Here is a 23,932-nt window from a genome sequence, read left to right as displayed (position 1 = left end):
TTCTCTCTCTTGGCTAAGACTTTTCGTCTTCCCTTTTTCTTGTTCAAATTGGCTCGGGTGTACCTCTGAATCGATCGCGGCTTAAACAATCTGCCCACCCTTGGCTACGTTTCCATCCCAGACCGTTATGGGGAAGTGGCTTCCCTTATTTTTGTATTATTAGCAGTTTTTTGTTCCTCCACCTCTAATCTTCGCCGTGGCCCTTTATAGAAGCAAAAACACTCCCGGGTTCCTCTATGAGAAGCCAAGGTTCAGAACCACTGCTTTAGAGTCAAGCAGAGTATAAGTGAACAGTATTTTGCAATCAAAGCATATCCAGCATTTTGCTGTTGTTTCAAAGTCCTGAACTAGGTGTTAACATTCTGGCATAAATTTTCATATTATTTGTCATTAGTTAAAAGCTGCTTTTGAAATTGAATAATTGCTAATCTTGACCAGAAATAACCTTTATCACCAAAGGGAATTGCTACATAATGAAAAAAATTTGTAATTTTTATGTTAATGAAGACCATTGAAATTTTTTTGTCTTAATTGTTATACCGGTGTTGTTTTTTTAAAGGATAATCACAAATTAGTAAAAGCATTTTACTAATAAAGTTTTGTACTAATGGCTTTTATAACTACTTTGTAAAAATAATAATATAACATTATTTTATACGTTGTTCATTTGACAGATTTTTTAAAATTACATTTTACATACCTCACAAATTATAGTTTTACATTGCGAATTCACAAAGGGCAAAGAACTTTAGCTTTCTGTGATTTTCCCAAACTGCTATATGCATAGTGAGTGTTCCATAAATATTCAATGATTATTTTAAAAGATAGTCCCATATCACAGATTTACTATTTAACATGACTTGTTTTTGTTTATTTTCCACCTTTATTGAGGTATAGTTGATAAAAATTATACATATTTAAGGTATACAACATAATGTTTTGATTACATGTATGCATCATGAGATGATTATCACAATCAAGCTAATTAACATACCAATCCATCACATAGTTGCCTTTTTAGGTGAGCACAATTAAAATATACTCTTAGTAAATTTCAACTATGTAATACACTATTATTAAGTACAGCCACTATGCTGTGGGTTAGATCTTCAGAACTTACTCATTCCACATAACTGAAACTTTGGACCCTTTGACGCAATATTTCCTTATTTCCCTTCTCTCCCCCCCCCCCCCACCCCAGCCTTTGGTAACCACCATTGTACTCTGCTTCTATGAGTGACTTTTTTTTAATTCCACATTTAAGTGAAATCATGCAGTGTTTGTTTTTTTCTGGCTTATTTCATTTAGCATAATGTCTTCCAGGTTCATTTATGTTCTTGCAGATAGCAGGATTTCCTTCTTATTTTAAGGGTGAATAACATCCAATTGCATATTTATACCACATTTTCTTCATCCATTAGTTCTTTGGCAGACACTTAGGTTATTTCTGTATCTTGGCTGTTGTGAATAATGCTTAATACAAGTCTTTTATGGCAAGCTGGAATAGTTAGGTTTCTTTTGTTATATGTATTTTTAGCAGTATCTCAAAATCAGCCATTATAAGGAGTTCTTAGGTAAGGTTTAAAATATTCACAAGCATTTAACTTGCAATTGGTTAATAGTCTCAGTGCCAGAATAACATATTTAGCTAGCATATTTAAGGGGCAGGACACTGATGCCAACTTCAACTTCTTATTTTATCAAACTTGATTTTTACTAACTTATAAAATTATTAATACTTAGGATGTATGTGAAGGATAATTAGTAGAAATGAGTTTGGCAACGAGCATTTTTTTTAAATTTTATTTTGTAAGTGAAAGCATGTGTTAGACTCAAACTAAAAGAACAGGATTTAGATTTGGTTTTCATTTCTATATCTCAGGATATAGATGTAGAAGTGTGTGTGTGTGTGTGTGTGTGTGTGTGTGTGTGTGTGTGTGTGTTGGGGGGGGGGGGTGAGGAACAGTTAACATAAACCAGAAAATAAATGTAGAATTTAGTAGATTATACTTTTTAAAATATTAATATTCTGTACCTCCCCAAATAAATATCCTTTTCAAATTTACTTTGAATTAAAGTACCTAAGCAAGCTATTGTAAATTTATTATAGATTATAAGACAGTTAAACAACCCTTTGAAATAGCAAATGGCAGCTCCATTCTTAAGAATTGAGAGCAAGACTCAGCCAAGTCGAAGGAACATTTTATAACTGCACGAAAGACTGCAGAAATCACAACTCTATAGATAATGAGTTTACAGTGGAGCTTGTAGCTCCTCTTCATATTTAGTCGCTCAGCTTACCCATTACTTGGCTTAGTAATTGCTCTCCTAGTATCTCTGAACAAGGACAAGAGAAGGAACTAAAAAAAAAAAAGCAAGGATTTATTTTTGGAACTTTATTTTTACAGAGTTTTGAGAAAAGGAAAATTAAAGCTATAATTAAGGCCTGGAGGATTTTTCTTTGGTTTTTCAATTAGCCAAGTTATTGTGCTCTGTATTAACTTAACATGGATAATTGGAATTCAGCCTTAGCTAGCAAGGAAGGTATTTGCAGTTAGATTAGAAGAGGGGACAGAATTGTTTCAGATAATTATAAGGTACACTAACAATATTTCTTCATAAGCCAAGCCTTAGGAGTAGCTGCTCCAACTAGATTTACTGGTTGGTTGTTTATTTTTTGAATAACAGTGTAGCTGTCTGTGGTTTATTCTACAATCTTTTGAAGGTATTTATTTTCTGCTATTCAAGGGCTCCAGGGCCCGAGGCATTGTTCAGTGGGTGGATTCTGTGTTATTGACCAATCCATCAGTGCATATGTTTCTTTAAAATCTCTCTGTACCATGGCACAATTCCATTTCTGTTCAGGTCCAGAATATCTTAAGGATTGATCAAGTCACTGATTCATTTAAGCAATTATCTTCTCTGTTTTAAAATAAAAATAAATACTTTAGTAATCTAATCTTTAAAATAAAATAAGAGAAACCACAATGATTTTAAAAGGAAATTTTCAATTTCAAAATATTAATGTTTAAAGTGCTCAGCTTTTCTTGGAGAAAGGAATTTTTTTTTGACTTTGCTGCCACCTCATGGCTAAGGCAGTAATTAGACATGATCCTCCAGGGCCTTATAAAAATATATGGAGGGGGGGCGGGGGGGGGGGAAGACTACAGAGAAGTCATAATAGTAAATATGAGCTCTGTCTTGCTCATGTAGTAACATTTTTGTTGTTGTTGTTGTGTGATCTCAGTTCAGGCCCGATCTTTGACTCACAATTTCATTTCAGTAATCACATAACATAGTTTTCTTGTTGCCTTTATCATCTTTTTTGGTAGCTTTTGGATTAGATAATTTTACAAAATCATTGTCCTTCCTTAATAAGTAATAATATTCCCACCATGGACACTGTATTTGTATCACAGCTCTGCTGCCACCAGCAGCAGTGAGATCAGAGCAAATTACTTAAATTCTGTCCCAGTTTCCTCAGGAGTGAAATCAAAGTAATAACAGCTACCTAGTTTATAGGCTTGATGTGCAAATTAAATAAGATGATGTATTTAAATGTTTTGGCGTAGTGTCTGACCTAGTAATCACTCACTATGAAGTATGTCAAATTTCAATAAATGTGCTCTTAGGAACTTAGTTGATATAAGCTTAAATACATATTATTGGTAAATCAATTAATTTTATAGATTTAAATTTAATTTGAAAAAGGCCAAAATTTTAAAAGTGGTTTCTGTTCGAATTTCACATAAGCCTTTGATATTTCTCACTCCCGAACCTGTCCTGATAGAAGTTGTGGGGCGTAGTGTGCTGGTAAATCACTGTGAGGGCCACAGAGGCAGAGCTGCAGCATCTCCACGGCAGCTGACCTCAGATGCTGGACGTCGGAGGGGACTGTGCCCATTTTTTCTTAAAAGCTCCGTGTGTTTTACTTCCTCTGGCAGGAATGCAAGTCATTGCACGGAGAGTATGTGGGACGAGCCTGCGGCCACGAGCACCCGTACGTCCCAGATGTTCTGTTTTGGTCCGTGATCCTGTTCTTTTCCACAGTGACTATGTCAGCCACCCTGAAGCAGTTCAAGACTAGCCGCTATTTTCCAACCAAGGTACTTAGACTACAGTTTTCTGGATTAAAACATAAAGCTACACAAAGCAGGTTATGAAGGCATACATGTTTTGAGAAAAAAAGAAAAGCTTTTGTGTGAGCAGGCTGCCAGGTTAGGAGTGGAGGTGGCAGAGGAGGGAGGTGAAGGAAAAGCGTTTTGAGACAGGAGCTGGAAGTGCACATGAACTCCAGGCTTCTCTCCTTCAAATCCCAAAGATTAGCTCCCACTTTCCCACTTCCGCTTTTGGAAACTGAAAGCACACACTGCAGCAGTGATTGTCACTCCCTTCAGTGAACGGTGGGAACTATTCCAGCCTGACAGATACCTCCTTGGAGCCACTGCCACACTCTAACTGGGAGAGCCCCTGCAAAGCCCATTGGAATACTATTCTCTTACATTTCAAAGTGTCAGTCCCTCCCCCTAACCCACCACGTTTGCATCTGCATATTTGGAAAGGAAAGTAAACAGAGACACAGCTTAGTTCAATATTTAACACTGCAAAGTAACACCTATAATGTCTGACTCAGCCAATAGAAAACAAGAAAACAAGCTTTTTAAGGACGAGCTGATGATTATAATAAAAATTCCACCCTGGGAAAATGTTTCAAGAACTGTTTCTTCTGCAGAAAACTTCGGTTTTTGTCGCCTCCTTCTGTAAGGTGGAAGGTTTATTTCTTTCCCTTGAAAGTTTAATTTGATTAAATTTATATTTGTAACTTGAAACAATAATCTCCTATATTTTTGTGTGTCTCATAAAGTCATCCTAATAAAGAAGCCAGATCTTGTTGATCATTGTATTAGGATTTTTGCTGAAAGATGGCTTTATATATGAGATGGCTTTAAAACTGGCTTGCACAGAACTTTTCATTTTTTCTACTCTGTTGTGCACATTCCTTGCTGCCATTCCGATATCCCAGATATACTAACTAAAATATTATGCTTCTTCAATAAAAATGAGGATTTTATTTTATGGTGCTTTAGGTTTATCATATTAAAATGTTGCCTGTGTGAGAAAGAGTCCTAAAATGTAGCCAAATTCTGGCCTTGCAACCTTATTCTATGTTCTAAATATTCACGCACTTAGTTGCATAATAAACTTAGATTTTAAATAAAAGTTAAAATAGCACAATAACCATTACAGGTATTTCACAGTGTCTCTTTCTGGAAAGGTTGCGTGTGTATCCATCTTTTTTTTTTTCAATTTTCATAGAAACAGGTTTATTTCGATAGAGACATGCTGAATACAAAGGGCTGAAATAAATGAGTAATCGTTAACATAATAGAACATTTTAATAAAAATTAATATTTTTTCTTGAACATTAACTTACCAGACACTGAATAACTACACAAATTAGTAAGCGTAATGCAAATAAACCTATTTTTATTGTTCTCTGAAAATGAAATATTTCCTGTTGCGCACACCAAATAAGTCAGTACAAGACTAATGACATGGCAATCGGCTGCTAAAATATTCGCTGCTAGTATTAGTGGAGAGAAATGGTGCGCCTGCGTGTAAGGTGCATAAGGGAAATGAATGCCACAAGATTTTAGTAATTAGTCATTAGCGAACATTGTAGTTCGTTATTAATAATTATGTATAACAGGATATTATCCATCTTAATGATAGTTACATAAATATACATTCAGGTTCTGACAGAGCTAATAATAATATTCTAGTATGCATAGCATATAATATTGTAATGTTATGTCATAAAGTTTTTTCAAAGAAAGATTATGTTCCTGAGTATTCCTGTCTATTTATAATTTCTTCAAGTGACAAATGTTTTCATTATTTTTAGGTTCGATCCATAGTGAGTGACTTTGCTGTCTTCCTTACAATTCTGTGTATGGTTTTAATTGACTATGCCACTGGGATCCCATCTCCAAAACTACAAGTACCAAGTGTTTTCAAGGTGAACTTACAGCATTTTCTATTTATCTCTTCATCTCTGTAGACCAAATCTTCACTTAGATAATGGCTAGAAACCGAGAACTTGGGGTTTTGATGAAAATATAAAGATATAGATTAGTAAAATACCCATAGCAGGACTAAAACTTTGGTCTACTGTTTAAACAATTAGGAACCACAGAAATAGAATCCTGGAGGCCACTTGAAAATATTTCCTGTCAATTTTGCCAGTTGAAATATCTACATATAACACTCCTAAGAGTTAAGGAAGCATTTTGAAACTAAGGGAAATGCATTATCTTGATGCAGAATTGCCCAGTGAATAGTACTTAAAACAAAAATAGGTCTGAAACAGAATTCTGACCATGTTACTAAGATTGTGACCCTGGTTGAGTTCCTTAAACTTGATTTTCTTATCTATCAAACAGAGCTATGGACTTCCTCATAGAATTATTGTCAAAAAGACTTCCTTTGGGATTCATCTCGGGCACCACCCATGTTTAGAACCCTTCCCTGAGCCCCTGATTCACCAATTGTCTTTTTGCTGTTTTCAGATAATGGCCTGTGCATACATCTAAAATAAGGTTACACACAGTTGTCAACTGTAAAGATAAATGTATTTGTAAATATGAATATATTTCAATATATATAAATAAATTTGACAACTGGAAATGGTAAATATTATTTTAGCTAATATAGATATTGATTAAGAACATAGATTTTTGAGCCAGTCAGTCAGAGTTCAAATCCTGTCTCCAGCACTTACTAGCTTTGGGATCTTGAGCAATTTATTGGATCTCTCTCTGTCTCAGTTTTTTAATCTGTACCTCCTTATCTGTTGCCAAGGAAAAAATGTTAAAATATTTAAAGTACTTAGAATGGTGCTGTGTTATTCATTAGTGTTAATGAATAACACTTATGTTTGCAAAGTGCTTTGTAAACATAAGTGTTATTCATTATTATTATTATTAATGTAAACATTAGTATTATTCAGTCAGCATATCAGTTTATAATTAGGGTTTTCCTGGTAGCATCTGTAAAATTTAATTTGATTAGATGTTCATTAATCTAACTCATTACTATGTGAATTCTTTTATTTTTCACAGCCCACCAGAGATGATCGTGGCTGGTTTGTTACACCTGTAGGTCCAAATCCATGGTGGACAGTAATAGCTGCTATTATTCCAGCTTTGCTGTGTACTATTCTAATTTTTATGGACCAACAGATTACAGCTGTCATAATCAACAGAAAAGAGCATAAGCTAAAGGTATATTTTAATATTGATTTTAATGTAAATTATTATGACTTAACTGACATCAATTGATGTTCATTATACTTTATATGCTGTAGTCATTTGTATAATGAAATATTAAAGTAATGCTTTCAAGTTCATACTTTTTATTGTTCATATTCAGGATATTCTGTATTACAATAAACTTAAAGTTAATTATTTTTAGTCAGTTAATTAATCAATAATACTTGGCTGAGCTCTAAACTCTGAAACCTTACCTTCAGGGTTTAAAGTAAAAACAGTGCCTAAATTCTAACTTTCTTTACCCTGTTTAACATATTTTAATGAAATAATCTATTCTGGTGAAGTGCATCTTTACCAATTTGTCTTACATTAGGGATTTTTTATTTCTTGATTTGACCCTAAATATGTCTATTAGATTACATTCATTATTGGAACAAATTACATCTTCAGATATTTCTTGTTTTCTTTAGTTATTCCTCTGTCTATAATGCCCATGACAACAAAACCCAGTTATAAATGTTATAGACTGTAAGTGACACCTCTGTTGAGTTTTATTGCAGATTTTAATGCCTTTCTTTTTTACAAAGAGAATGAATATGGATATGTTTTATATTCTGACCCTGCCATTTTGCAACTGAGAATAATCAAAATGGTTTACTGGTATACAATGTGTCTGAGTTATGTAATATGAGTGCTATCACTTATAAGAATATGTTAAATAAAATCAAAATCATTGAATGGTTACAAATGATCTAAATCAAATCTTGTAAAAACAAAACATGCACAATCTTGTTTTGTTTTGGAATCATGTACATACTCTAAACTCTAGGAAAAGGTTCATTGTCAGAGCAACAGAAATCATGCTCCAAAGGATTTATAAGTATGTTTGTTAGAAAGATTAAAATCTCTGATTGAACTATTCGACTGTAAATAGTAAAAACATAAATGTAAGAAAGCACAATGATTTATAATAAATCTTACTAAAAATGAATTTTCTGTATATAATGGAGAGAGTGTGTCTATCTTAAAGCAAAGAGCATTCTTCATTCTCTTTGTAGAAAGTAACTTAAGAGTGCTCACAACCTTTTTTGAAAGTTCATTCAATTCACTTGCTTTTGTCAAATAAAATCTTAATTATTAAGGATATATTTTACAAAAACATTTCATAAAGTCTTAGGTACTAGACCAGTGGTGTGCTGGTACATGTTTAACAACCAGTTCTCTGCATTTAAAAAAGAGAGAGATCTTGATTTACAATGTTTGCAATTTTAATACTATGAAAGCCCCATCATCGCACGGCACATTTTATGCTACCAGTGTGACATCAATTGGCAGGAAAATTATTTGAAAATTAAACAATTGGCTCTGATAGCCTATATGAGCTGGCTCCCAAAACATCGCTGAACTACGCAATTCAGTATTAGAAACGGAACTATTTACAGTCCTCAAAACAAGGAATTCAGACCCCCAAGTTTAATAGCCTACTTATTTAATATCAATCATTTAAAAGTATTTGCTTTTAATATATTAACCTTCTGCAAAAGCAAATGCCACCACTACCTAATTATTAAAGTTACATAGTTGCTTAAATAGATCTATAAAACAAGTGTAACTACTTTATATTGAATATTTTAGCCTGCTACCCTCTAAGAAGTAGGAACACATTTTTCCTAGACACCAGTTTATTTTTTAAAACTGAAAACACCTATACTTTTTTATTATCAAGTAACATGATTTCAGTTTAAAAAATTAGATAATATGCAAAGTTAAAAAAGTGGAAAACAATATCATTTCATTACCTAGAGATAACATCATTAACATTTTTATATGTACCCAAACATATATTTTTATACTACATATGTCACTTGCATTTTTTCACATAAGAGCATTATCATGGGAATCATCCAATGTTAACAATGCAAATATGCATTGTCATTTTATTTTTTAATATTTATTGTTGAAATATGTCCCCTTTCCCCCCTATTGACCCCTTCTAGCTCACCCCCACCCCCTCTCCCTCCTCCACAGGCATTCACCACCCTATTGTCTTTGTCCATGGGTTATGCATATATTCACACAAGTTCTTTGGTTGATCTCTTCCCACCCACCCATCCAACCCCGCCTTCCCTCTGAGATTCCACAGTCTGTTTCATGCTTCTGTGTCTCCGGATCTATTTTGTTCATCAGTTTATTTTGTTCATTAGATTCCACATATAATTGAGATCATATGATACTGGTCTTTCTCTGACCAGCTTATTTCGCTTAGCAAAATACTCTCCAGTTCCTTTCATGCTGTCTCAAAGGGTAAGAGATCCTTCTTTTTTTACTGCTGCATAGTATTCCATGGTGTAAATGTACCACAGCTTTTTTATCCACTCATCTAGTGATGGGTACTTGGACTGTTCCAAGATCTTAGCATGTAATCTTAGTAAATTGTGCTTCTATGAACATAGGGGTGCATACATTCTTTCTGATTGGTGTTTTGGGTTTCTTAGGATATATTCCTAGAAGTGGGATCACTGGGTCAAATGGTAGTTCCATATTTAATTTTTTGAGGAAACTCCATACTGTTTTCCATACCAATCTGTATTCCTACCAGAAGTGTACTAGGATTCCCTTTTCTCCACATCCTCACCAGCACTTGTCATTTGTTGATGGTAGTCAATGAGGTGATACCTCATTATCATTTTAATTTGCATGTCTCTGATGATCTGTGACTTTGAGCATTTTTTTCATATATCTCTTAACCATCTGTATGTCCAGTTTGGAGAAACGTCTATTTAGATCCTTTGTCCATTTTTTAATTAGATTGTTTGTCTTTCTCTTGTTAAGTTGTATGAGTCCCTTACATATTTTGGATATTATCAGATGTATCATCGCCAAATATGTTCTCCCATAGAGCGGGCTTCCTTTTCATTTTGTTGATGGTTTATTTTGCTGTTCAGAGCTTTTAATTTTAATGTAGCAGGATACAAAATTAACAGAAATCTATGGCATTTTTATACACCAATAATGAATTCTCAGAAAGAGAAACTAAAAAAACAAAACAAAAAAACAAAACACCTATTTACCATTGCAACAAAAAATTAAGATACTTAGGAATAAACTTAACCAAGAAGGTAAGAGACTTGTACTCAGAAAGCTACAGGACACTGAAAAAAAGAGATAGAGGAAGATATTAACAAGTGAAAGAATATACTGCGTTCATGGATTGGTAGAATTAACATAATTAAAATGTCCATACTACCCAAAACAATCTATAGATTCAATGCAATCCCTATTAAGACACCAATGGCATATTTCACAGCTCTAGAACAAATACTCCAAAAATTTATATGGAACCAAAAAAGACCCTGAATAGCAATAGCAATCTTGAGAAAGAAGAACAAAATTGAAGGTATCACAATATCAGATAACAAGTTATACTACAAAGCCACTGTAATCAAAACAGCCTGGTACTGGCACAAGAACAGGCATATTGATCAAGGAACAGAACAGAGACCCCAGAAATGGACCCAAGCCATTACACTCAATTAATATTTGACTAAAGAGGCAAGAGCATACAATGGAGTCAAGACAGTCTCTTCAATAAATGGTGTTGGGAAAGTTGGACAGGTACATGCAAAAAAAATGAAACTAGACCACCAACTTACACCATACACAAGAATAAACTCAAAATGGATAAAAGACTTAAATGTAAGTTGTGAAACCATAAAAATCCTAGAAGAAAACATAGGCAGCAAAATCTCAGACGTCTCTTGTAGCAATATATTTGTAGCTACATCTTCTATGGCAGAGGAAACTAGGGAGAAAATAAAAAAATGGGATTGCATTATCATTTTAAATGGCTGCATATATATTTCATTATATGACACACTAGAGGCCAGGTGCACGAACACTAGAGGCCAGGTGCACGAATTTGTGCACCAGTGGGGTCCCTCGGCCTGGCCTGTGGAATTGAGCCGAGACTGGCTCTCCGACATCCCCTGAGGGGTCCCAGATTGCAAGAGGGCACAGGTCAGGCTGAGGGACCCCACTAGTGCACAACTGGGGCCAGGGAGGGACAGCAGGAGAGCTCCAGGGCATGTCAGGCCCATCTCGCTTAGTCCCAGATCAGCCGGACCCCAGCAGCAAGCTAACCTACTGGTTGGAGCGCCTGCCCCCTGGTGGTCAGTGCACATCATAGTGAGCAGTTGAAAGGCCTTAGCATATCATAAACATATTACGCTTTGATTGGTTGAGTGGCTGACTGGTTGACCGGACACTTAGCATATTAGGCTTTTATTACATAGGATGTTATAAATTAAGCTAAATATATATTTTTTATTTTATAAAAAAAATAAAGTATCAGGGATGACTTAAATAATAAAACACATACACAAAAAAACTAAATAGATCATATTTTAAGAATAAAATAAGCTGTGTAATCATTGCTTCCTTTCAAAGAAAAACATTTTTTAGTCTTTATATTTAGGCAGGAATTCCACATATTTCACTGAAAAATTATTCTTTTAAAGATTATCAGCTAAACTGATGGAGGCAGTATTTTTTCTAAGCATTAGTGGACTCATATTAAAACAAAATGTGGAAGTAAGTGAAGATTTGCTGAGGGTGGTACTTTTTTTTTGTTTTTGGCCATTCTCTATCATTACTCTTTCCTGGACTCTCAGAATTATAAATCACACAGCACTTCTTTCTGTTCTTCATAAGCCTGTGGTTGGCCCTTGACATTCACCATCTTTGCCAAACTCCAATATGATGTATTTCCTTCTTTGCCTATCATGTACAATAGCTAAAATATAATAAAGCATTCTTTATGTGGTCTTTCAAGTACTTGCATTCATAGAATTAAATGTAGAACAAAAAAATTTAATATTTTGGTCACTAAAATAAATTTGAGGCTATATTAGTAAACTATATTACATTATACATTAATTTTTTATTATACAAATAAATGACCATGTATTTAAAAGATTCATAATTTTTCCCCTTAATAGTTAACAATAGAGCAAATCTCACTTAATCAAACTGGTATATTTCCCCAAGTAGAAGAGCCAGTCTATTCTTGATCGCTATGAGTCTGAACATCCCATCTTACCCTTGGATATGGATATTTGCAAAGCAAGTTCTTTGCAGTGAAGATATATTTTATCTACACTGAACACTTTTTTTTCTCTCTTTGGCCTCTAACCTTTGTCTTCTGTAAGCATTGGTATAGTGTGGTCTACTGCTACTGATTTTCCTGTTAACAATAACAAAAATCACCTCCAAGAACAGTCTTTACTCAGAATAACGGTTTGTTCTAAAGCCGTTCTCTCTGCCTGTTGCTTCCCTGAAATGTTTGCACTATCTCCTGGCTTTGACTTGAGCCACATTGTCACAGAAAGACATGTGTTCCTTGAGCATGTCCCCAGACCACAAGTTAACCACATTTTCTGCTTTTACTTATTTTTTTCCTCACTTGAAAGCCCATTTTTGCCTTGAGTGGAGCATTCCCAGAAATAATTCAATGAAGTATGTTTTGTGGTTTCTGTATCAAGCACCTGATGAATTCCACAACATATGTCTAAAGTTATCTAAGTCAACACCATATATCCAAGTCACCTTGGAATTCAGCTTTTCATTCCTTATCTCTCTCAGACTTATAGTGGAGGTCCTTTAACGTTTTCTTTATTTCCATCACCAAAACTAGTAGTTGGTTTTCTTTTAGAAGAACTGTTCATGCCACTAAAAATGGTTTTCATTATTTTGTGGGTGTTACTACATCACACAGGAATGACATGTTGACCTATAGAGGCTAAGTCCAAATCACCGGCACAGTAATTTACTCCTCCCTCAGAATGAAGAAACTCAAAATTAGCCAAACTCCAACTCACTGCGCCTCATGACCTTTGGGTTGATCATGGTGATCATGGTAAGATAGATAAATGTCGAGTCACTATGTTGTGCACCTGAAACTAATATAATATTGTATGTCAACTATACTTTAATTAAAAGATTTAAAAGCTGCAAATGTAAACATTTGAGAATGCAAATTATCGCTTACATTATATATAGATATAAACCCATACTCTAGCATTTTTTGCTTGTTCATTTCTTTCCAAGAGAAGTGGGCTAGGCATAGGTTAAATGAATCTCTTTGAAAAGCATTACACATGTTCACTTAAAAAACGTATTTTCTAAAAATGGAAAGAGATATTATTTTACAGAAAAGAAAGTTTCTGTTCAGGTACAACCGTGGGCTTTTCTACATGTTTCTGTAGACAGTTCAGGCTTCTTTTGACATCATTTTTAATAAACAGCAATACAATCCCAGATCACTTGACTAAATGAATGCATTTGCAGCATTCATTTGGCACCACATTCTCTTGATGATTATGGCATTTGATATGTTCTTTTCTGCCCTCTTTGTCAGCCTGGTTCTTCATGTCAATCTATAGTCTTTTATGTGGTTAACTTGACAGCTGCAGGAAATTGCTGCCAAGCTTTGAAATGAATTTTTTCAGCAGTGGCATCTGGGTATCAGATGGTCCTCTTGGCTGGCCTCTTGTCTTGCTGCATGTTGGTTTTAGTGGGGTCTGCTGTAGCATCACCTGTTGCTATGCTCCCTTTTCCTTCCATATGTCCATTTCCCATGATTCGTGGATGAATGTGAGAATAAAAGCTCTGGTTCTGTCTTTATTTCAGAAAAAAATTCTACAGAAATATGTTCGAAGGTGCAGAGTTTCCTCTCTGACAAAGGGACACTTCCCTTTGGCTGGCATGCCGATCAGCTAATAATTTGGTTACAAAGACCACGTTTTTAAAGACATGTTAGATGAAAGAGAAGGAGAAGAATGACGATTCATGAGTGGAGGTGCCAGAACTGCTTTATTTTTTCCATCACATTAAGATGCTGCCATTGTTGTACAGCATGACCAGGGGGAGCTGAATTTTTGTTTTTATTATATACTTGCACTTTACAAAGCTAGCTTTTTAAATTTAAAAAGAAATTATTTCCTCTGAGAGCATTATTTTTTCTGCTTCCTGCAAGCGAGAATCTTACTGTTTACATTATTTTAAGAACACTTTGTAAGAGGTATAGGAAATCACTCTCATGAAGGAGTCCTTCCTCATATTATTAAGCCATAGTCAACATGGGTCCTGGGAAAATCCAGGGTGTACAGGCTCAAGGCCCCATGTCCTCTGCTCTCTGATGTTTATCCACTTCCAGGCTCTGTTCTCTCTCAGCAGTACTACAGCTCTGCACAGCCCCAGGAGGCGTCATTCACACTGTGCTCCCCCAGAGGCTGGGGCTTGAGCAAGTCCTTCACTATTCTTGCTCCTTCTCACTCCTGAGTCCCTAGGACAAAGCAGTTCTCTAACTGGCTAAGATATTGTCCTTTCAAGGGACCCAAATTTGAGTTTTAGTCCATGCATCTACATCTTCCAAAATGTTCTGCAGAAGGACCCAAGGAACAAACTATGGCCCTGGTGAAGCTTATTCCTTCCCATGCCTTTTTGTTTAAGTGGATATCAGGGTGTTTCTCTGCCCACTCTCGAGATCCTAGTAATGAAGCTCTTTCCTGCATTACTCGCCAAGAAAAGTTTCTAGCAACTTCTTCACAAGGGAAACTGGGTTTAGGCATTGTGGCGAACTGGAGCATTGCCCCAGCTCAGCTGACCAAGGAAGAGTACCACTGACAGTGGACAAGGAGGAGGTCGTTGTGTGGATGGCTCCCATTGCCTCCTTGTCACCCTGCACTTTTACAATTTGGCAGGGATAGGCAGAAAGGAAGTACAATGGACTTAAAAGGTATTTTTCTTAATAAAACAATTAACAAAGCAAAAGAGCAGAAAGGAAATACTACCATGACAAATATGCAATAAATAATTCATATGTTTCACTCCAGGCTATATGAGCTTTCATATTAACTGTAAATTGCTTACAGTTTGGTAAAACTGCTTGTAAAAAAAAGAAGCCAAAATTATTCTTCTAGAAGAATTGGTAATGTCTGCTCTCACTCATGACAACAAATTTCACAGCTATATTTAAAATTATACATATTAAACTGGATTCCAAAAGATGTTTCAATGGTGCATATTTACTTTTTTAAAAATCAACTTATTGATTGCTTATTGTGTGCCAATGACTGTGCTAAAAACCATAGGAAACACTGAGAAATTATGTGATAAGTTACCTGCCCTTAAGAAACATACTTTTATTGAGGAGCCTTAAAACAAATGAGTTCAAAAGAGAAATTTATTGTTCAACTGCTAGAATGTAATAGTCTCTAACATTTGATGGGTGTGTACTATATACCCATTATGGTTCTAAATGATTTGCAAAATTAAGTGATATATTTCTCACAACAACCCAATTAGGTGGCTCCTGTATCATCATCACCATTTTTCAGATAGGGAACAGAGGCTCAAGGTCATTGGCTGGGCCAGCATTTGATTCCAGGCCACTTGTATCCAGAAACTAAACTCTTAACCACTTTATTACACTACCTCTCATTAGGAGCTGGAATGTGAACTAGGCCAAGCCCTTTGCAACTTCTGAGACTTTGCCCTGTCACCTTTCCAAGGGAGAGGGAGAGGTTAACACGGCTCTTCCCCATTTTCAATTTCTTTAGAGAGCAGTCATCAATTCCCCCACGTTTCACATGCCCCTTGCATTTTCTTTTCCTTTTTCACATTTCCTGATTGGTCCAGAAAGCACTTAAGTTTGCAATACCTGGAGATCAGTGATAGTGGAATAAGATCACAGAAGAGAGAGAAAACACAAAAACTATGATTTTAAGTTGCTGAAACTAAAACAAATGGAACTGATTGTGTGTGTGTGTGTGTGTGTGTGTGTGTGTGTGTGTATACACACACATATATATGTACATATATATTTGTATAAGGAATCTTAGGTTACATGATATTATTTTTCCTAGGGAAAGTCACCCATTGAAACAAAAGAAGGCAATTGGAAACTGAGTATTTTAGAATAATTTATCTTAAAGAAAACTTTATTGTTGAAAGTATTACATATATCCCACTTTTCCCCCCATTGACCCCTTCTAGCCCGCTCCCATCCCCTGCCCCAGGCCTCCACCACCCTATTCTGTGTCCATGGGTTATTCATATTGCATACAATTTCTTTGGTTCATCTCTTCCCACCCACCCACCCCCTGCCTTCCTTCTGAGATTCCAGTCTGTTCCATGCTTCTATGTCTCTAGATCTGTTTTGTTCACCAGTTTATTTTGTTCATTAGATTCCACATATCAGTGAGATCATGTGATAATTTATCTTTGGGCGATCTCATATGAGAGGATACTTGGATATTGTCAGGAAGTTGTCTTCTAGTCACAATTAGGTCATTCTTAGCTCTGTTGTTGTCACAGTCCCTACTTTGATAGAAAGTTGGTACTTAATATTTTTATGTGTGATTAAATAATGATGAATTGTGAATAATACTAATTGAAAATTAACTTGCCCATTTAAGGAAACTATGGAAGTGACTGTATTTGATAATGACTTTACTTATCCAACAGAAATAGAATAGAAACTAATGTAACATTAACCTAGAAATACATTGAACCTATCAAAATATGTAGAAGATACTATAATCATAATTGCAGTAGGAATATCTGCAACATTTCTTTAAGTGAATTACATATTATGACACTGTTACTTTTCTATCTTGATTTTGCGTTTTAGAATCAGTTGTATAAGATTCAAGACAGCATCTTCTTTCTATTCTTACTGTTCCATGGTAGTCGTGTTATTTGTCTCTATACTAAGTTCAGGTCCTATGAATATCCTCTCTCTCTCTTTTTTTTAAACAGAAAGGCTGTGGATACCATCTGGACCTATTAATGGTGGCTGTCATGCTTGGTGTGTGCTCCATCATGGGCCTGCCATGGTTTGTGGCTGCCACTGTCCTCTCCATCACTCATGTCAACAGCCTAAAACTGGAATCAGAATGTTCAGCTCCAGGAGAACAACCCAAATTTCTTGGCATTCGGGAGCAGAGAGTTACTGGGCTTATGATTTTTGTTCTTATGGGTTCATCAGTCTTTATGACCAGTATTCTGAAGGTAATAAAATCTGCCCTTATGAATTTAAGAGAAGGCAGAACATACTTATTGTTTAAGAGATTTCATTTGAATCTAAACCATCAATTTGCAAATATTTTATGGCATATGATGAAAGTGATGAATTTCTTTACCATGTTTATGTAACTTTTTAACTTAATGCAGAAAATTGTGTGCTGTATTTTAAAATACTTAAATAAAAATTTAATCTGGCAAAGTAAAATTTGATGTGTAAATTATTACCATAATTTTGAAAATGTGACAAAGTTGTGGGAAAGAGTCCCTCATCATTTCTGATTGACTTGTGACCTGAATTCACTACAGGCCTACACAAAATAAAGCTTTTATTTTTTTGTCAATGGAAACTATATTTGCAATTAACATTACCTAGTATAAGATAAAGGTATAGAAGTAAGCAATGTTACGGTCATGGCCACATGTGCAGTTGTATATGTTCCATAAAAATAATAATATGAGAGCATTAAAGAGTAATTATTATGTCATAATTCTGGTAGATATTTCTAAACTGTGTTATTTGTATTTTATTGTAACTCATCTCAGTTGTCTATAATTTATAAATTCTAGTTGAAATATTTAATTATTTACATAAATTTACTTGTATTTAATAATTTCATAAGTATATTTGCAAGAATTGATGTGTATGTCATATAAATACTATAGAGATAGAATGATGCTGAGTATTTAAAGAAAGAGAAAAGTTGAACAATCCACAATTTTGGAAACATCTGGTATAATGTAGAAGCAACATCTAAGTATTAGCTCTATTCTTTGCCTTTAATCCAAATAAGTTGAAAATAAATTGTGTCTTTTCTCCAATTGTTCTTTCACAGTTTATCCCCATGCCAGTGCTATATGGAGTGTTTCTTTATATGGGTGCTTCATCTCTAAAGGGAATTCAGGTAAATTATTTACAGTAATACAGGCACATCTATGATGACTTACTGTAAGGTCTGTTGATGCTAAGTCATGTGATAGTTAAGAAAATGACATCATCTTAGGAACAGGTTTTAGACTACAATTAATTTTTTTTTAAAAAACTAGTCAGATTTCCCAAAGTTAAAGAAGATCCTCATCAGCATCTTAGGTTCATAATCCTAGGGTACTTTTGTTTAACATATGTATATTAAAATTGAAATGTTTAGAATTCACAGCCCTTTTAGATAACTAATCATAGTACATTTCAAAATATATACAAATATTTTTAATCTTTGATACTGTCTTCATGATTATGGATATATATACATGAGACTAGAAAAAAATTCTATGCACAAAAATATTAATTGTTACACACACTTTCAAGTTATTAGAAACAATCCCATTATCCAACATTAGTAAATAATTATATAATCTATGGTATATTCATTAAAAAGTGGTAATTATGATGATCATAAAAGTAACATGGTAGAAATGCTTATGATACAATGCAAAGTGAAAAAGTAGGAAAATAAATTGTATCAACCATCCTGTCTAATAAAGAGGGGATATGCTAATTGACCCTCATGCTGTCGCAAAGATGGTGGCACCCACAGCCAATAAGGAGGGAATATGCTAATTGACTGCCCTGCCCTCAAAGATGGCAGTGCCCACAGCCAAAAAGGAGGGAATATCCTAATTGACTGCCACACCTTCAAGGATGGCAACGCCCACAGCCACAAGATGGCCGGCAGGGGAGGGCAGTTGTGGGTGATCAGGCCAGCAGGGGAGGGCAGGTAGGGGCAACCAAGCCAGCAGGGGATGGCAGTTGGGAGGGACCAGGCCTGCAGGGGAAGGCAGTTAGGGGCAACCAGGCCAGCAGGGGAGAGCAGTTAGGAGTGACCGGGCCGGCAGGGGAGGGCAGTTGGGGGGGACCAGGCCATCAGGGGAGGGCAGTTGGGGGCAACTGGGCTGGCAGGGGAGGGAAGTTAGAGGTGACTGGGCTGGCAGGGGAGGGCAGTTGGGGGGGGACCAGGCTGGCAGGGGAGGAAAGTTAGGGGGTTACCAGGTCAGCAGGGGAGGGCAGTTGGGGGCAATCGGGCCAGCAGGGGAGCAGTTAGGCATTGATCAGACTGGCAGGGGAGTAGTTAGGGGGTGATCTGGCTGGCAGGCAGAAGCAGTTAAGGGAAATCAGGCAGGCAGGCAGGCAGGTGAGCGGTTGGGAGGCAGCAGTCCCAGATTGTGAGAAGGATGTCAGAGGAGTCCCAGATTGGAGAGTGTGCAGGCTGGGCTGAGGGACACCGCCTCCCCCCATGCACGAATTTCATGCACCAGGCCTCTAGTTGGTTTATAAAGCTATGATATTGGGCATATTAAAAAGGAAGACAGAGAAATAAAAATAATTTATTGCCCTAGCCAGTTTAACTTAGTGGATAGAGCATGCACCCGCAGACTGAAGGGTCCCAGGTTCGATTCCAGTCAAGAGCATGTACCTCGATTATAGGCTAGATCCCTGGCCCTGGTTGGGATGTGTGCAGGAGGCAACCAATCAATGTGTCTGTCTCACATTGATGTTTCTCTCTCTGTCTCTCCCCCTTCCTTCCATTCTCTCTCTCTCTAAAAATAAATAAATTGAAAAATATCCTCAGGTGAGGAGTAACAAAAAAACAATTTGTTAAAATAGTGAGGTCCTGTGTGATTTTTGTCTTTTATGTTTGTTTATTATTATTATTATATTTATAGAAATATTAAACTAAAAATAAAGTTATAAAGTAAGCCAGTTTCAAAGTATAAGGAAAGGCTTATTAATTGTTTAAGGAAGTATTAGATAAATAAATATAGCTGGGTTAGTTTTCTATTGCTGCATAACAATAGAATACATAACAATAACAAACATTTATTATCTCACAGTCTCTGTGAGTCATGAATTTAGGAACAGATTAGCCAAGTGGTTCTGGCTCAAGATGTCGCAGGTGGTTGTTGTCGGGATATGGACAAAGGCTGCAGCCATCTGAAGGTTGAATAGGGCTTGAGGATCATGTCTAAGATGGCTTATCACACAGCTGTGGGCAAGAGGCATCAGTTTCTGCCTGGCTATTGAGAGGCAGCCTCTGTTTTGCCACATGGGCCTCTCCATAGGTTACTCAAGTGTCCTCATGACATGGAAGTTAACTTCTATTGGAGTGAGCAATGAAAGAATGAGCAAAAGTGCCTTTTGACTTAGTCTCCAAAGTTGCCCTTGGTCACTTCCACTTTTTACTATTTGTTAAAAGCAAATCACTATGGCCAGCTTGTACATAAGGGAAAGGAAATTAGACTTCATCTCTTTATTTTGTTTTTTGTTTGTTTGTTTGTTTGTTTTTTTAATCTTCACCCGAGGATATTTTTCCATTGATTTTTAGAGAGAGTGGAAGAGAGAGGGAAAAACAGAGAGAGCCTCCATGAGCCTCCATCAGGGCCCAGGCCAGGGAGGAGCCTGCAACTGAGGTGCTCGCTCTTGACCAGAATAGAACCCAGGACCCTTCGGTCCACAAGCTGACACTCTATCCATTGAGCCAAACTGGCTAGGGCTAGACTTTATCTCTTAAAGAGAAAAAGGTACTAAAGAATTTATGGATTCATGTTAAAAGCACACAATTGTTTTCTAAATCTTTATCGAGGCTGTTGGAAAATTGTTCCTGCTTACGTTATTGTAGTGGGTTGAATAGTGTCCCCCCAGAATTTTTTTCCACCTGGAATCTCAGAATGTGACCTTGTTTGGAAGTAGACTCTGCAGATATAATTAGTTATAGATCTCAAGATGAGTTCTTCTTGAATTTAGGGTGAACTCTAAATCCAATCACTAGGTTCTTTATAACAAGAAGAGAGACACAGAGAGACACAAGGAATAAGGCCACATGAAGATAGACACAAGGAATAAGGCCACATGAAGATAGAGGCAGAGATTAGAGTTTTGCTGCCATAGCCAAGGAACATTAGGAACCACCAGAAGCTGAAAGAGGCAAGGAGGGTTTCTTCCTCACGGCCTTCATAGGGAGCTTTTGTAGCCAGCACTTTGATTTTGGCCTCCACAACAATCCATATATATATATTTAAAAAAGGCTAATATGCAAAGTGTCCCCTCGGGTAATTCGACCGGGAGACCAGGAGTTTGATCACTCGCCATGACATGTGCTGATCACCAGGGGGTGGCACGGAATGAAGGAAGGCCCTGGCCAGCAACCAGAAGGCCCCAATCGGCCCTGATCACCAGCCAGGCCTAGGGACCCTACCCATGCACAGATTTCATGCACCGGGCCTCTAGTGGGATAATAAATTTGTATTGCTTTAAATCACTGAGTTGTGGTAATTTGTTACAGTAGCACTAGGAAACTAATATAGATCTCTATATAAATTTGCCTTTGAATACTCTTGTTTGCTAACTTAACATTATTAATTGTTTAAAGGAGTATTGGTTGTCCTAAATTACTGATTGATCTAAAACACATTTTCTTGAAAAAGAGACTAATTTTGAGGGTTATTTATTGTAAAGTATAGTTTATTTTTGTTGACTAAAAGGAAAATATAACTTGTTGCTTTTTCTTTGACACAGCTTGATTCATGGCTGTTCAAAGACATAAAAGAAAAGTTACCTGACAGAATGTTATGTATTTATCAAATTAACACTTAAGTATGGAGCACAGGGTGTGGGATGGTGAGCTTCAGTTCAATAATAGACCATAAGAGAAATTGAAAAAGAGAAGTTTATTACTCACAGGTCCTGGAGAAAATACCTGGCCTTGGGCCAGAGTAGAAGGTCAAGGCAAAATAAAGACAGACAGATGGAGACAAAATCTGGGCACAAGCTTTTGTTAGGGTCTGTGGGTAGAGTACTTGGGGGTTCCTGGGCTAATTCAAATTAAGACAGCAGGGTTTAAGTCCCTGGGAATCTAAGGGGCACATAAGGGAAAGGCATTGGGAGGCAGGGGAGATTGTTGATCACAAGGGCTGTTGGGGAAGTCATATCAGGACCTTTTGTTTACTTGTGCCTCTGTGGGCGTCTACCTAGGGAATGTGACTGCATGAGGGACTAGTGTAGTTAAGGGTCACTGCAGGCCACTAGGCTGAATAAAATGGATTCAAGGCAACAATACCATGGAGTATCTTAGCCAAACTCTAGACACTGAAGAACAGGCAGCATGGGAACTCTTTTCCTGAATGAACAGCTAGCCAGCTCTGACTTTGGGAGCAGGAAAACCACGTAGGCCTTAGGGCAGTGCTGGATGTTAGAACTGAGGCAAAACTTCAATATGAAGTCTTGTAGGGTCATCAAACACCCAAAGTGGAGAGGATGAGCCTGTTCATCCCGACAGTGGGTTACATTAACTTGGGAGAGGGAGATGGTGCAGAAGTGTGATGCATTTAAATTTTGCTCAAATTAGTTTTAATTTTCTCATTTATAATATCATAGATGAAAGTGTATTGTGAAATAATTGATTTGGTGAGGCAGAGAGGGAAGAGGTTTTATTTATTTGTTTTGTTGTTTTTTCGTGTGTTTTTTGCCTTTGGCAAAAGTTCCACGAGTACTAATTTCATCTGTGATTGCAAAGTATTTATTATTAGGCCTCAGGCTCACAAAAATATAGCAGTAAAAGTTTAAGAAACAAAGTAAAATAATTTTGATAAGTTTCAACAGATTTTCTCCCACTAACTCCACTCACATGATTTTATATTCATGATTTAAAACTAAACAAATCTTGCAATTATTTGCAGTGTTCATCTTTCATATGAAAATTGAAGAAAATATTATCAAAGGCGCAAGATAAAAATATGAGTATGAAATAGCACAAATGAAACAGCAAGTAAGATCTCACATTGAGAAAGAGTGCTAGTGAAAATTGAAGTGAGCCTGAAGCTCAGGGAGTCGAAATCCATATTTGGAATTTTGTGGCTAACTCGGTTCAATGGGAATTGATATTATGTCAAGATAAATGCTAAATGCAAAACTCAGATTACATTTATGCTTATCATGATGTAAGTGGTAATAAACATGTGCTGAATACCAACAATACAAGGAGCATGTTAATGGATTACTCTATATGTAGTAGGACCCTGTGTTGTACATGATTGTTTAGCATTATTAAGAAAATTATCTAGACTTCTCGTTGTGCAATGTGGCAGAAAAAAACAGATCACAGTGTTCTCGGAATGCTGTTTCTGTACTCAGATATATCACCACATCTATATTCATTCCAACACTTCAGGAGTCCAAAGTAAAGCAAATGTGCCATTTAAACAATAACAATTGAAGCACCCACACGCTGAAGTACACTTATGCAATAGCATAACTTCACAAAGGAGAAATGGTGGCTGAAAAAAATGAGTGCTATAGAAACTGAAACATTCAGTTATAAGCCAGATGATTTTAATTTGCTTCTTCCCTATTCCCACTCCCATTATGTCCCAAGTTTTATTTGCTTACTTAATGACATGTAATTTTAAGAGATATTGAGGATGTAGAAATAAAAACCTAATGATATATTTGTGGACAGTACGGAGAGAGATGGGCCAGGAAAGAAATTCAGTGCTTAGTACTCTGCATAGAAGGTTTTCAATAAATGCTTTTGGAGGGTATTAATGAATATGAATAAATACATGAACTGTGGATGAACTAACCTACA

At 36.2% G+C, this 23,932-nt stretch overlaps 1 protein-coding gene across 1 annotated transcript in view; it reads left to right on the top strand.

Annotated features, from left to right (window-relative positions):
- Positions 1-23,932, top strand: part of SLC4A10 (solute carrier family 4 member 10) — a 168,646-nt gene that overhangs the window by 121,032 nt on the left and 23,682 nt on the right. The window contains exons 17-21 of the mRNA XM_023743605.1: positions 3,945-4,106; positions 5,906-6,019; positions 7,122-7,283; positions 17,091-17,342; positions 18,191-18,259. Coding sequence (XP_023599373.1) covers positions 3,945-4,106; positions 5,906-6,019; positions 7,122-7,283; positions 17,091-17,342; positions 18,191-18,259 — 759 coding nt within the window. The remainder of the gene's footprint in view (positions 1-3,944; positions 4,107-5,905; positions 6,020-7,121; positions 7,284-17,090; positions 17,343-18,190; positions 18,260-23,932) is intronic.

This window comes from Myotis lucifugus, unplaced genomic scaffold (assembly GCF_000147115.1).
Source record: "Myotis lucifugus unplaced genomic scaffold, Myoluc2.0 scaffold_5, whole genome shotgun sequence".
Taxonomy (NCBI): Eukaryota; Metazoa; Chordata; class Mammalia; order Chiroptera; family Vespertilionidae; genus Myotis; species Myotis lucifugus.
The sequence above is the reverse complement of the archived record's forward strand: the minus strand, read 5'-3'. Positions and strand labels throughout refer to the sequence as shown.